This window comes from Myxine glutinosa, chromosome 2 (genome assembly GCF_964187855.1).
Source record: "Myxine glutinosa chromosome 2, kmMyxGlut1.1, whole genome shotgun sequence".
Taxonomy (NCBI): domain Eukaryota; kingdom Metazoa; phylum Chordata; class Myxini; order Myxiniformes; family Myxinidae; genus Myxine; species Myxine glutinosa.
Window position 1 is genome coordinate 234,564,340 of NC_136262.1, and position 14,922 is coordinate 234,579,261.

At 43.5% G+C, this 14,922-nt stretch overlaps 1 protein-coding gene across 3 annotated transcripts in view; it reads right to left on the reverse strand.

Moving 5' to 3' along the window:
* Nucleotides 1-11,924: 11,924 nt before the first annotated feature.
* Nucleotides 11,925-14,922, reverse strand: part of LOC144890724 (uncharacterized) — a 90,230-nt gene continuing 87,232 nt past the window's right edge. For all 3 annotated transcript variants that reach the window (XM_078772368.1, XM_078772370.1, XM_078772369.1), the window contains one exon: nt 11,925-14,376. In XM_078772368.1, the coding sequence (XP_078628494.1) occupies nt 12,910-14,166 (1,257 nt within the window). In that variant the 5' untranslated portion in view covers nt 14,167-14,376 and the 3' untranslated portion in view covers nt 11,925-12,909. The remainder of the gene's footprint in view (nt 14,377-14,922) is intronic.

Sequence of the window (14,922 nt, forward strand, 5' to 3'; positions counted from 1 at the left end):
TTTATGGCAGAGTGGCCAGACAGAAGCCTCTCCTCAGTGAAAGACACATGAAAGCCCGATTGGAGTTTGCAAAAAAGCACCTAAAGGACTCTCAGACTGTGAGAAACAAGATTCTGTGGTCTGATGAAACCAAGATTTAACTGTTTGGCCTCAATTCTAAGCGTCATGTCTGGAGGAAACCAGGCACCGCTCATCACCTGCCCAATGCCATCCCAACGGTGAAGCATGGTGGTGGCAGCATCATGCCGTGGGGGTGATTTTCAGCAGCAGGTACTGGGGGACTGGTCAGGGTTGAGGGAGCAATGAACGAAGCAAAGTACAGAGATCTACTCAATGAAAATCTGAAACAGAGCGCTCAGGACCTCAGACTGGGCCGAAGGTTCACCTTCCAACAGGACAATGACCATAAGCACACAGCCAAGACAACGCAGGAGAGGCTTAGTGACAACTCTGTGAAGGTCTTTGAGTGGCCCAGCCAGAGCCCTGACTTGAACCCAATCGAACATCTCTGGAGAGACCTGAAAATGGTTGTCCACCAACGGTCCCCATCCAACCTGACAGAGCTTGAGAGGATCTGCAGAGAAGAATGGCAGAAAATCCCCAAATCCAGGTGTGCAAAGCTTGTCACGTCATACCCAAGAAGACTCGAGGATGTAATCGCTGCCAAAGGTGCTTCAACTAAGTACTGAGTTGTCGGTCTGAATACTTATGTCAATGTGATATTTCAGTTTTTTCTTTTTAATGAATTTGCAAAACTTTCTAAAATCCTGTTTTCTCTTTGTCATTATGGAGTATTGAGTGTAGATTGATGAGGGAAAAAATGAATTTAAACAATTTCAGCATAAGGCTGCAACATAAGAAAATGTGAAAAAAGTGAATGGGTCTGAATACTTTCTGAATGCACTGTATCTATTAATACATATACCAACCCATATCGAATATCACAACTACATCTCCTCACGCTTACTCTAATACATTTATTGAGGGGCCCTAAATTTACCCTAACTAACCCTAACTTTACCAAGCAATGTTAACCCCGAGATGTCTCATCTTCAAAAATATATGCACAAATTAGTAAAATGATAATCCCTGCGCTAATCCATCATCAAATTGAGTCCTTACATAAACAAGTCTTGTGAACTGAATAATTTACCCTCTGTGGACATCTGTGAACGCTCCACAAATTACCACAACAGTAATTTACTCCTTCAGTTTTTACAGTGTTGGAGGATCTAAAAACAGAATCTTTTCGTGGGAAGAAGACAACCGCTCACACACCCCATCCTCTCTCCGCTGTTCATCCTTCCTCCTTCCCCCACCAATCCTTCCTTGGCCCTCCCCCACATTCAGCAACTCAGCACGTTTCACTAATACCACTCTCACCCACTGTTTCCTCATCAAACGAAATATAATGCCCAGGTGTAAGGTAGTCGGGAAGCGGAGGAATGGGAAGAGGAAAGAGTAGCTGGCTAGGAGAGAGAGGAAGAATCCACAGTGCATGATTCTACTGTGTCTGAAGTGTCTTGTGTTCCTCCCAGATTCGAGGGAGCATTGCTTGGCGCCCACATCGTTTGTGTGGATCATTTTCCGGCCTTAAGCTTTGCGAGTGCAGAGGTGCTGCCATCTTGCGATTTTCTCGGACAATCCTGCATCTCATGGCTGGTGCGTCTTCTGCGATGTGGCGCTAAGTACCTCCCTAATGCAATTAAATAAATTATTATACCTTAGAGTGCAATCGACGGCGAGATATTTGAAAATGAAAAAATGCCACATGGGGTGAACACAGACCACATGAGGGCGTTTGATGAACTTTTTTGATAGAAAAAAATAATTCCCAGACACCTTGATCTTGAAATTAGAGGATCAATGTTTTTCTGTAGCTTACGGGAAATAATCTTATACACACAGACACACACACACATACATACATATACGCACACACACAAACATACACACACACACACACACCTGTAGTGTCCATGTTGTTTATGCTGTGTATCCCTCCCCAGACCTCTCCCTTCCACAGATCTCCTGATTTACCTGTTCTCTGCTGTTGTTGTGCTTTTCTCTGTCACCCCCGCTTGTCTCCCGCACCCTTTATTATATGTTCTATGTGTTAGCTCTTATACAAACCTCGACTAAGGATACAAAAAGGAGGGAAAGGGCCGGCCCATGGGCCCTCTGACCCCCATTATACTCCGGGATCGGCACTCTAACCTGACAAATCCGGGCAGCAGGGAAGAATGGGGAAGATTCCTCTCTTCTTCCCTGTCTTGCGTTGGAGGGTAAAACCACCACGAAGAAGCATCGCGAATAGTTGTCCCCTTGGTAGTTTGCGAACATGCTGCCCATTGTTGTTCAGCTCCTCCATGAGCCAAGACCCTTCTATAAAGAAATCCCTCCCTCCTCCCCCCCTCCTCACCCCCCCCACCCCCACACCCTTCATGGGAGGAAGAGAAGGAAATGAATTCCTATACATTTCCTACTTAAACATAACGGTATACAGAATGAGGGCAATTATAACGACTGTATAAACATCATAACATTTACCATGTTGAGAAATTTGGGTTGATCTACATGACACACGGGTTCAGGGTCTTTCATGGCATTTGGACTCAACAGGGACAGAAAATGTATTTACAATAAAAGAAATAAACGATATAATAAATGAAATAGCTTATTTAACTTTCAATTTAGTGTCGGATCAAACACACCCTCAGGCGATAACCAGAACTTCTCATTCGGCTTATTTTCAAGTACTGACTCAAAGAAAATAGCTGTTTTCAACCCTAAAGTCGGTTTATGGGCTCGGTTGTGATGGAATAATCTGGCATTCCCTGTAAAATGAAGCTCGATTGCTTCTCACATAAACATTTATTATACAATTAAAATGAGGTGCAGCACAGAAAAAACTAGAACGGCACTCAGCAGAGAGCATACCTCCGCTAGGTGAACACTTTACGTTTTGTATCCGAGAGTAGACCAGAAAATCACAATACAGAATCACATTTAATCAAAATCATCCGTCCATAACTTTTTGAGACATTATCGTTTTTGGTCCCAACCTCTCTCCCAATGATGAAGAATCACTTTAAAAATTCTACGAGCCGGATCAGGATCCGGATCTTCACCAAAATTGAATTGATTCTTCCTTGTCACACACACCCAACCTGTCCACCAAGGTTCGTCCAAATGCGTCCATAACGTTTTGAGATGTCCTGCTGTGTATCGTTTCTGGCCCTGTCTCCCAATGGTGAAGAATCACTTAAAACATTCTAGTAGCCGGATCTTTATACAGTATAAAGGGCTTTACACAGTGCAGAGTCTTGGAGATGAGCGTGGGCGTTCTCTCTGACGTCATGACGCCCACGCGTTCCGTTACGAATGTCCCACTCAGTGCGCGCGATCTGCACCGTGCAACAATAAAGAAACAGGTTGTAACATTGCTACTGTAACATCACAGCTTTATACGTTACTAAACTGTTTTGTTGGTATTCGAATTTCTTGTGTTTATAGCATTTATTGATAAAAAAAACCTGGCATTGGGTTAACGGTTGAGATGGTCGGCTTGAGATCTTTGGGGTCTTCAATTTGAGCCCATGTGGCACCGTTGAATTAACCCCAGGTGGGTTGACTCAGCCTGTTCATCCTTCAGAGGTCGGCAAAATGAGTACCAGGTGACTGGTAATGGGGGCAACTGCATCAGAGTGCAAGCGCATGTCCAGAAAATGATACAACCAGCAGCAACAGGCTGCACACGAAACCCCCACCGTTTATCGATCAATTTGATTATAGTTGTGCAATGTGCATAATATAGTTTTGCAGAAATTATCATCGACCAACGATATTAACGATGAGGCAACGGTGAAGTTTAAAGGGCATGATTAAGGGTTAGGATTTGTGATCACCTTCACGCATTTAAATCGTGAAATTCAACATCAGCGTTTACACACATACACGTACATACACAAACACACACGTACCTACACAAACACACACATCCACAAACACATACACTTATACATACATACACACACACACATACACAAACACATACACTTACACATAGTTACGGATTCGGCACTTATCTATATAATAATACCGTAAGGACTCGACTTTGTTATCCCTTTTACGGCGCACCCAGTGACCCGATGCCCACGGCACTAATGCATTTTCCATCTACGAACCGCGCTCTTTGTTTATCACGTACAGCCATACTCGAAAAATCTGAATTCGCCGACTTTGGGACCAAAAAGTATCCGATTAACGGCCGATACGACGCCATCTTACGACACCATCGTATTGGCGTCTGCTGGGCGAAGGCGATGCGAGCCGTCCGCTGATTGGACAGTCGAGTGGTGTGATGGGTGGTGTGAACCAAATGGTCTTTATCGTCATTTTAATAAAGTTAAATGGAGTGACGCTTTGGAAACGTTTTTTGAAGTTTGAAGTTTTTTCGAATCGAAGTGAAGAAGTTTTTGAAGTTTTGATTTTGGAAACGTTAAATGGAGAAACAGTTTCACAGGAAGAGAATGCGATGCGATGAAGAAGAATCCATCTTTATTTTATTTTTTTGAACCACATTGAAGCTCCACGAAGTCAAGAATGTGAAACTACGTGAATGTAATAAAATAAAAATGTACATAAACGACACAGTTCTATGAAACAGTTTCACAGGAAGAGAATGCGATGCAATGCGATGAAGAAGAATCCATCTATTCCGCCATTTGTGCCGGTGTCATCGATGGCGGTGTACGCTAACCTCATCAGGTGGGTTTACCATAATTTCTTCCATATACTGTGATAACAACGAAGTGAAACCGATCAGCAGCCTATCAGTATCTGCTCTATTCACGGTGCTTAAGGTAATCCTTCAAATCATTTACGTTGACGAAGCATGGCATACGAGGCCCGTTCAAAACGTTCACGGAACGACGTACTCTCAAAGGTCTGAGGCCAAAATGTTTGTTTTTTCCCCCCCTTACACAACGGAAACAACAATTGGATAGGTAGGGCCGAGGCCTATGCCTACGTTTCGCTCCTGCATCTGCCACCGTTCATGAGTATCAAAGTAGGCTTTACCCTGTTCACGATAAGGTAGAAATCAGTAAGGTGTATACGAAGAGATAAAAGGATGGCATTGCCTTCGAGACGGTACGTGATAGTTGGCTGCGGCTGGCTGATGCCACGTTTTTTTTTTTCCTAAGTGCCATGGATGCTGATGGACATAATAAAGGTATCGGCTGATCTCTCATCGTAATATTACCCGATGGAAATGAACTGTTTCTTTGTTTGTCATTTCCTGTGCAATAATGTCAAATTGATGTCAGACATCCTTTTCTATTGACAGCTGCGCTCCTTTTCAATGGCATCGTCTATTGATATGCATGTTCTTCTTTCATATAATTTTACACATGCACAATCAGTATTTCAACTCTTGCAGACATTGGAAAGGAAGTTGACTCACAGGCCAACTCTCTGGCTCAATCACAGGCCGACGCACAGGCGATGTAATTGTGAGTAGCATTTTTGCACAAGTGAAAATTGAAAATACACGTTTTTGGTATGTGGCTATGTTATTTTGTGTTTGTTTTGTCTCTAACAATATAAAATACAAAGTCAGGAGGTGACACTTTATACACAGTGTAAGTTGGATTCTACAAAGTGTCGCCTTTTTCTTGATTTTGTTCACACAAATCCAACCCACACCATGTAGTCTCATAAAAAATGGCCAGAGTGGTGCTATGCCGATTCCTATTACGAATCCATTCATTTTTCAAAAGTATATCGTAGCGTTGTCATTTAAGTAGATTGCAATAAATACGTTGTTCATATACGCACTCTTCATTCTCATCTTTCTTCCTAACTCTTACTCGGACAAGCAAATCCCCTATGCCATCCATAATGGTACACTCTATCCATACACCACATCCTCCCTTCCGTGGATGTTCCACGGGTTTCGGCTAGTTATTATTATTATTGTTATTATTATTATTGTGGGTTCTAAGTATTATGGGTATTGTTGTTTAAGGGAAATGGTTATTGTGGCTAAGAGGTTAAAAGCGCTCATGGTAAAAATGAGACAGGTAATCGGATCGTGACCCGGAAGAAAAAGGGTGGAAGAGGAAGAAGACGAAAGGACAGTGAAAGACTTGCCTTGAAGCTCTGTCCGGAGCGTGGTTGAGCGAACGTTGCGAGTGGACTTTGGGTCCTTGAAAGGAAGTTCGAGCGATAGGTGATATCGCCGGAGTATGGTGAAGCCTGCGTAGACGGGTATCGGCATTGAGATTCCGGAGAATCCTTGCCTAGAAGATCTGGCTCGAGTGAGGGCCGTCCACCATTTCGCCCCACGCGCTACCTTCCTTGGAAAAGGTTTTGGTCGCGTCGGCTGGGCTTATCCTCCGGTGGTTTGCCGGGGACAGCTGTGCAATAAAGCGGCGTTTGAAGATTGCACTGCGGTCCGCTGATTGAACGGTGCAGGTGCACGTCTGGATCGCGTCTTTGGGAGTTGCCTTTCTACCGCGAGTTTGCTGGGTGTTGGACCACGTGACTTCTGTGTCGCTTCGACCGTCTGTGCCTCGGTTGCTCTTGATCGGACATTGTTCCAACGATCGCCGGAGCGAATCAACTTCGCCTTGAAGGTTATAGAGACATTGAAGAGGTTCTTTCCATGTACTGGGAACAGTGAGTTCGATTCCTTTAACAGAGGGTACCATCCTAAGATTGATTGTATGGTGGCTGGCTATCATGGTTGTATCATTATTCCAGTGTGATTTTTAATATATTCTTTTTGTTGGTAACCATTGGTGTGGTTTCGATCTTGATTTTGACACGGAGTAATATATATTTTTCTGCCGTGATTCCTCCCGGGGTTCGGAGGTATACGCCCCCTTGTTGAGTCCTTACACTCGGAGGTATACGTTCGGAGGTATACGACCAGGAGGTCGGGGAGGAACACGTAACAGAAATTGGGGGCTCGTCCAATTGAAACTCTTGGGCTCGAAATTGGGTCTGCGTCCGGGATCTAAAATTCCCTAAATTTAGTCCGGGAAAGAATTCCCTAACATTCCCAGAATTCCCAAATTCCCCCCCCCCCCCCCCCCAAAAAAAAATTTGTTTTTAAAATTTCTTGTGTGAAGGTTAACAGGTGTTAACAATGGTCACCATGGAGTTTGATGCAGAGAAGTTTGCAGTGACCCCTAGTGAAGCACAGTTCAGAGCGTTAGTAAAATCGGACCTCTTGAAATTGGCCAAACATTTTAGCTTGGAGGTCCGAACTAATATGAGGAAGGCAGAGACGCAGACAGTGGTGATACAATCTATGGTGGGATTAGGAACATGGGAAGAGGTAGCCTGGGATTGGTTACCCGAGGAACAAGAAAATGTGTGAGCTCCAAAAAATGGAGATGCAATTGCAGAGTGAGGAAAGAAGAGCAACACAGGAAAGAGAACTCCAGGAAAGGTTAAAAGCAGAGGAAAGGAAAGCAGAAGAGAGAAGAGAAGAGAAACAAGCAGAGGAAAGGAGAGTTGAAAGAGAACTCCAGGAAAGGTTAGAAGAGAAAAAAGTACAAGAAAGAGCAGTGGAAAGGAGAGTTGAAAGAGCACTCCAGGAAAGGTTAGAAGAGAAAAAAGCAGAGGAAAGGAGAGCTGCAAGGGAACTCGAAGCAGAGGAGAGAAAAGCCGACAGGGAGTTAAAGGACCGTGAAATGGCGCTTCAGCAGGAACTTAAACTCAAGGAGCTGGATTTAATGAAAGAACGGGGAGAGGTACCATCCATGCCGACTGGTTCGACACCTAGTCAGAACACCTGGGATGTTGGCAGACATGGAAGGCTGGTTCCACCCTTCAATGAAAAGGAGGTAGCCAATTTTTTTTCACACTTTGAGAAGGTGGCTCAACTGCTAAACTGGCCTGAGGAGTCCTGGACCATATTAGTGCAAAGTGTTCTGGTGGGTAAAGCTCAAGATATTTATTCGGCTTTACCGATTGACCAATGTGCATATTATGAGGTATTGAAGAAAAACATTCTCAAAGCCTATGAATTGGTCCCTGAAGCTTACCGGCAAAAATTCCGGAACGCCAGGAAGAGGGAGAGTGAGACCCATGTGGAGTTTGCCAGAATGCAAGAAACCACGTTTGATAGGTGGTGTGATTCCAAAGGGGTTGGGAAAGACTTCGAACTATTGCGACAATTGATCCTGGTGGAGGAATTCCAGCAGTGTGTCCACGAGGACATTAAAGTACATCTAGAGGAAAGGAAAGTACCCAAGTTGTATGAGGCAGCAACCATGGCAGATGACTATGCCTTAACCCACAGGATGGGGTGCCACAAGCCTAACTTCTCGCCTAGACCTAGTCAGGGAGCTATGAAACCTCAGGGGCGGAGAACGAAAATTCATAGGGGCGGCCTCGAGATGACTATGAGGACCACTCTGATACCACGACTTCTAGAAATCAGAAGACAACAGTTCCAAGGCAGACGTATCCTCCGGAGGGCTCGAGGCAGACCACGAGGTTCTCCTCCGGGCCTACTTGTGCTTTTTGCCATAAACCTGGACACTTGATGTCCCAGTGTTACACCATGAAAAGGGAAAATCAGGAACGGAGTTCGACTAGTACAACTCCAAATGCAATGGCCATTGTGAGAAATCGCCCTCAAAAGGGTTACCAACCATTTATTTCAGAGGGGTTTGTGTCACTGGATGGAGCCTCGACTAACCGGAGACCTGTGAGGGTATTGAGGGACACAGGAGCACATCAATCTTTAATGCTTGAAGGCATCTTGCCATTGTCAGAGGAGACGGCAACTGGTGATAGTGTTCGTTTACAGGGGATTGGTGGCTGTGTTAGTGCTAAACTTCATGTCATCCATTTGGAGTCCGATTTGGTGTCAGGACCGGTCACCGTCGGTTTACAAGCCACGCTTCCTGTAGAGGGAGTATCTGTTGTTATCGGGAATGATTTGGCCGGTGGTCAAGTTTATGGTAACCAGATGGTTGTTAAAAAGCCCAGGAGGGAAAATAACACCACACCAGTTAGGGATGGCGACAAATTTAGCAAGTTATTTGAAGGTGGACTGAACTTCAAAACAAAGGAAGAGGTTCTGGAGTCTGCCTTCAGCAAATATGGACCGCTTTTGGAAGTGCTGCTGATAAAAGACAGGGAGACACAAAGGTCAAGAGGGTTTGGCTTTGTCACGTTTGAAAACTCAAAGGACGCCAGAGAGGCAGAAAAGGATCTGAATAGCAAGGAGTTGGAGGGTCGGACCATAACAGTAGGGAAGGCATTTCATAGGTGCCGTGGGATCTACAGACGAGGACCACGGAGTCGTAGTTTTGGTGATGGCCACAATCAATATTATTATGGAGGCTCCCAGAGTTACGGCAGCCCCTGAAGGAAGGATTATCCGAGCAGTGGCCGAGAAGGAGACCGCTATTCATGTGACTACAGTGACAACTGGTCCAACCGTGATTGTTAGGAAAGTTAGAAAGAGTTGAAGCACTGAATGCTGCGGAGCAGCCGAGCCAATATTCCGACACGGATTAACCATGAACGCCACGTTCCTAAAGGCGTCCATGTTGTGAACTTCCCGACACGGATTAACCGTGAACTCCACATTCCTAAAGGCGTCCATGTAGTGAACTTTCCTGCACGGAATAACCGTGAACTCCATGTTCCTAAAGGCGTCCATGTAGTGAACTTTCCTGCACGGACGAACCGTGAACTCCACGTTCCTAAAGGCGTCCATGTCGTGAATACTTCCGGGCTTCACCACCCAACCACCATGGAACCTGGCTTTCAGCTCAGCTTCCCGGGGAAAAGTGCTGTAGATTTGCTTGACTTTGGGTTTTTGAGTACTACCCCTTAACCTTCATTCAAAAGAAACGAAAAGTAAAGTCAGAGGGTGATGAGATGGAGTTTGGCTTTGCAGGAGTCCAACGGGGAAATTGAACATGTAAAGGGCAGGGATAATGTCGTGGCTGACGCTTTGTCCAGAGTCAGTTAATGTTGGAAATCTCTGTGGGTTGGTTGAAGTTTGTTGCTTTATTTTTGGGAGATATTATTTGCTGCTCATGGGAATTGGTGATTTGGGGTTGTGAGTTTACTTTTGTTTGTTTAAAGAGTTTCCCGGCAAAGAAAGTTTTCGCTGTGTTCAAACTTTCTTTCTTGAGGGGGAAAGTGTTACGGATTCGGCACTTATTATTATTATTATTTTTGTTATTATTGTTATTGTGGGTTCTAAGTATTATGGGTATTGTTGTTTAAGGGAAATGGTTATTGTGGTTAAAAGGTTAAAAGCGCTCATGGTAAAAATGAGACAGGAAATCGGATCGTGACCTGGAAGAAAAAGGGTGGAAGAAGAAGAAGACATAAGGACAGTGAAAGGCTTGCCTTGAAGCTCTGAACAGAGCATGGTTGAGCAAACGTTGCGAGTGGACTTTGGGTCCTTGAAAGGAAGTTCGAGCGATAGGTGATATCACCGGAGTATGGTGAAGCCTGCGTAGACGGGTATCGGCATTGAGATTCCGGAGAATCCTTGCCTAGAAGCTCTGGCTCGAGTGAGGGCCGTCCGCCATTTCGCCCCGCGCGCTACCTTCCTTGGAAAAGGTTTTGGTCGCGTCAGCTGGGCTTATCCTCCGGTGGTTTGCCGGGGACAGCTGTGCAATAAAGCGGCGTCTGAAGATTGCACTGCGGTTCACTGATTGAACGGTGCAGGTGCACGTCTGGATCGCGTCTTTGGAAGTTGCCTTTCTACCGTGAGTTTGCTGGGTGTTGGACCACGTCACTTCTGTGTCGCTTCGACCGTCTACGCCTCGGTTGCTCTTGATCGGACATTGTTCTAACGATCGCCGGAGCGAACCAACTTCGCCTTGAAGGTTATAGAGACATTGAAGAGGTTCTTTCCATGTACTGGGAACAGTGAGTTCGATTACTTTAATAGAGGGTACCATCCGAAGATTGATTGTATGATGGCTGGCTATCATGGTTGTATCATTATTCCAGTGTGATTTTTAATATATTCTTTTTGTTGGTAACCATTGGTGTGGTTTCGATCTTGATTTTGACACGGAGTAATATATATTTTTCTGCCGTGATTCCTCCCGGGGTTCAGAGGTATACCGAGACCAGGAGGTCCGGGAGGAACACGTAACAATACACATACATACACAAACACATACATACACAAACACATACATACACAAACACATACGTACACATACACACACACACATACACAAACATACACAAACATATCCATACACAAACACATACATACACAAACACATACATACACAAACACATACATACACAAACACATACACACACACAAACACATACATACACAAACACATACATATGCAAACACATACATACACAAACACATACATACACTTTTTTTCAATCTCTAAAATCCTCAATTTTAATCCGATTGACTTGAAATTTGAATTGGATTTCCATATCCGCTAACTGAATTCAACCACCAACTAATTTTGAGATCAGCGTTGGCCAAAAGATGGTGGAGTGGGGTGAGGGGTGTAGGTTGGTCATGGGTATTGTTAGCCAGGGTGATGGTTGAAGGGGAATTGTGAGAGGATGGCGGAGAAGTGGAAAGAGGTGGGTGTGGGTTGGTTGTGGTTATTGTTAGCTCGGGTGACGTTTGATGTTTTATTTTTTTTTTCTGGAAAATTGAGATGCCTCAAAAACAAAGGACACCTAAGTTGAACAGAAATCAGTAATTTCAATTTTATCAAAGGAAATCAGCAAGAAATCCAAGTCAATGTAGTTGTCAGCAGAAAATATCCGATGGCAGAAAAATGTGTTGCACGCTTGGAACAACATCACCCGTGGGGTCGCCCGTGGGGCGGGTACTCTGCTAGTTCATCATAATGTGCCATTCCATATTCACAATAACACAGACTGCATTTGTGCTTTGTGGACCTCTCTTTATTTCAAAAGGCCTCACAAATTCAAGTTTCATGAAAAACATGGGCAGGAGTCTTCCTCGGATAAACAATTTTACAACAAGGGTGTTCTCCCCATATCACACATGGCAAAGAAATACAGACAACAGCAAATAATGAGTAGAAATTGATGTTCAAACTGCCATGGAAAGATGCCATCTGAGAATAAACAAAAAGGGACACGAAAAACAACTAAATCATACAGAAAGGAAAATTCCTAAACACTGGTCACAATCAAAAAACTCAAATGCTGGTTCGGGGGTGTTGGCTGGTTGTCGGGGTTACAGATGGTACTCTGAGGACTTGTGCTGACCAGATATATGCCCAAAGGGCTGTACGCTCTCACAATAGCTTTCTCCTTACTGGTTCACTGAATACCTTGTCGACTGCTGAGGATCGCTTATAAGGGGGAAAGGGGAGGGGGGAAGGGGGCACGTACAACCCAGTATGGGTACTGTTATGTGAATTTAACAAACAATTAACAGCAAAACTCTTCCCACAGTCAGAGCACTTTTTATGCGAGCACTCCAGCGTGGGCTGCACGATGGAAGTTCAAGCTCCGTTTAGAAATAAAATCCTTGTCACAAGTACAACATTTGTAAGGACACCCTCGTTGGTTGTTATCTCCACAGGTGGGTTTAAGGAGATGAGAGGAAGTTCCCCCAGAACTCAAAATCTCCACCTTCTTTTTCAGTAAAGGATTATTATTCATGAACCAGTTTGTGAAACTTCATCCTCGTAGCTTTGTTCCAAGGGCTCATTTTAGAATCCTCACTGAACCTCTGACAGCCTCCACCTGTAGCTTGTTTGCTGTGATATTCCCCGGAATGCATTTTAAGTTCTCAGTTCTGCTTTTCTTGATCATCCGGATTCCCTGTTGCTCCGACCTATCACTGGTGCAATTTCAGGTTTCTTCAATCTTGAAATCCTCTCAACCTCATTTTTCCTATCCTGGTGTTTCAGATTTCAGCTCTCCTGTATGGATCCTCATATGCAATTTCAAATGGCCTTTTCGAGAGAAACCTTCATCACATGTCGAGCATTTATGCGGTCGCTCTCCTGTATGGATCATCATATGTAATTTCAAATGGCCTTTTTGAGAGAAACCTTTATCACATATCGAGCATTTGTGAGGGCGCTCTCCTGTATGGTTCCTCAAATGTAATTTCAAATTGAAGCTACGAGAGAAACCTTTATCACATATCGAGCATTTGTGGGGTCGCTCTCCTGTATGGATCCTCATATGTAATTTCAAATTGCCTTTTTGAGAGAAACCTTTATCACATATCGAGCATTTGTGTGGTTGCTCTCCTGTATGGATCCTCAAATGTAATTTCAAATCGCCTTTTTGAGAGAAACCTTTGTCACATATCGAGCATTTGTGCGGTCGCTCTCCTGTATGGATCCTCATATGCACTTTGAAACCGTTTTTTTGAGAGAAACATTTATCACATATCGAGCATTTGTGTGGTCGCTCTCCTGTATGGATCCTCATATGCACGTTGAAATCGCCTTTTTGAAAGAAACCTTTATCACATATCGAGCATTTGTGAGGGCGCTCTCCTGTATGGATCATCATGTGGAATTTCAAATTGCTTTTTGACAAGAAACCTTTATCACAAATCGAGCATTTGTGAGGGCGCTCTCCTGTATGGATCCTCATATGTAATTTCAATTTGTCTTTTTCAGAGAAACCTTTATCACATATCGAGCATTTGTGGGGTCGCTCTCCTGTATGGATCATCATGTGTAATTTCAAAACGCCTTTTTGAGAGAAACCTTTATCACATATCGAGCATTCGTAAGGTCGCTCTCCTGTATGGATCCTCATATGTATTTTCAAATCGCCTTTTTGAGAGAAACCTTTATCACATATCGAGCATTTGTGAGGGCGCTCTCCAGTATGGATCATCATATGTAATTTCAAATGGTCTTTTCGAGAGAAACCTTTATCACATATCGAGCATTTGTGAGGTCGCTCTTCTGTATGGATCCTCATATGTAATTTAAAATCGCCTTTTTGAGAGAAACCTTCATCACATATCGAGCATTTGTAAGGCCGCTCTCCTGCATGGATCTTCACATGTTTATTCAAATTGCTTTTTGTCAAGAAACCTTTATCACAGACAGAGCACTTTTGTGGGCGTTTTCCATTGTGGATCCTCATGTGTATTTTCATGTTACTCGTTGAAGCAAAATCCATTCTGCACACATTACACTAATAATGCATTCGCCTTTCAAGAACCTTTTTGTGTTTGTTTAATTCAATATAAATCTTGGTGTTGCGAGGCCCAGACATGCACTTGTATGTTAAGTGAGTCTTGATTTCGTGATTGTTTCTTCAAAAAAGGCTTCTTCCTCACTGTCAAACTGCGACTGGACCTTATTTGTCCCATATTACTTCTGGATTGTTCTACAGAAACAAAGAACACACCATTTTTTTTTGTCAAAATCAAATGTAAAATATTTCACACATTTCCGAAAATTATATATTTTCTCAACACAAAACATTGCAAGTTAATTAGGTTTACTCTCCATGAAATGGAAAGTAACCTATTATTACTGCTAGAGTTTTTCTTATTATTATTCTTCCGCCCTATTTTGCACCTCCGAAAACTTCATAATTAATGTTATCAGCAACCGCTGGTCGGATTGACAGGAAATTTTCATCAAATGATCGTCTCGGCTCTGAGAATTTTTTAATGCTAATTATGACGTCATAGGTCACGTGGTATGGGCGCCATCTTGTAAAACAAATTCAACTTTTCCCCTCTGTATCTCCGAAACGCCTCAATGGAAAAATTTTGAGGAATGGCTCATTCTAAAGAACTCTTCAACGGGAACAAAAGCCATGTGTATCGAGTATATTAAAAATGCTAACGTTAAGAGGTTAGAATTCGTCAAACAAAAAATTTTCTCCCCCGAAAATGGGATTTTTTTTCACAGATGCTTAGTTTAA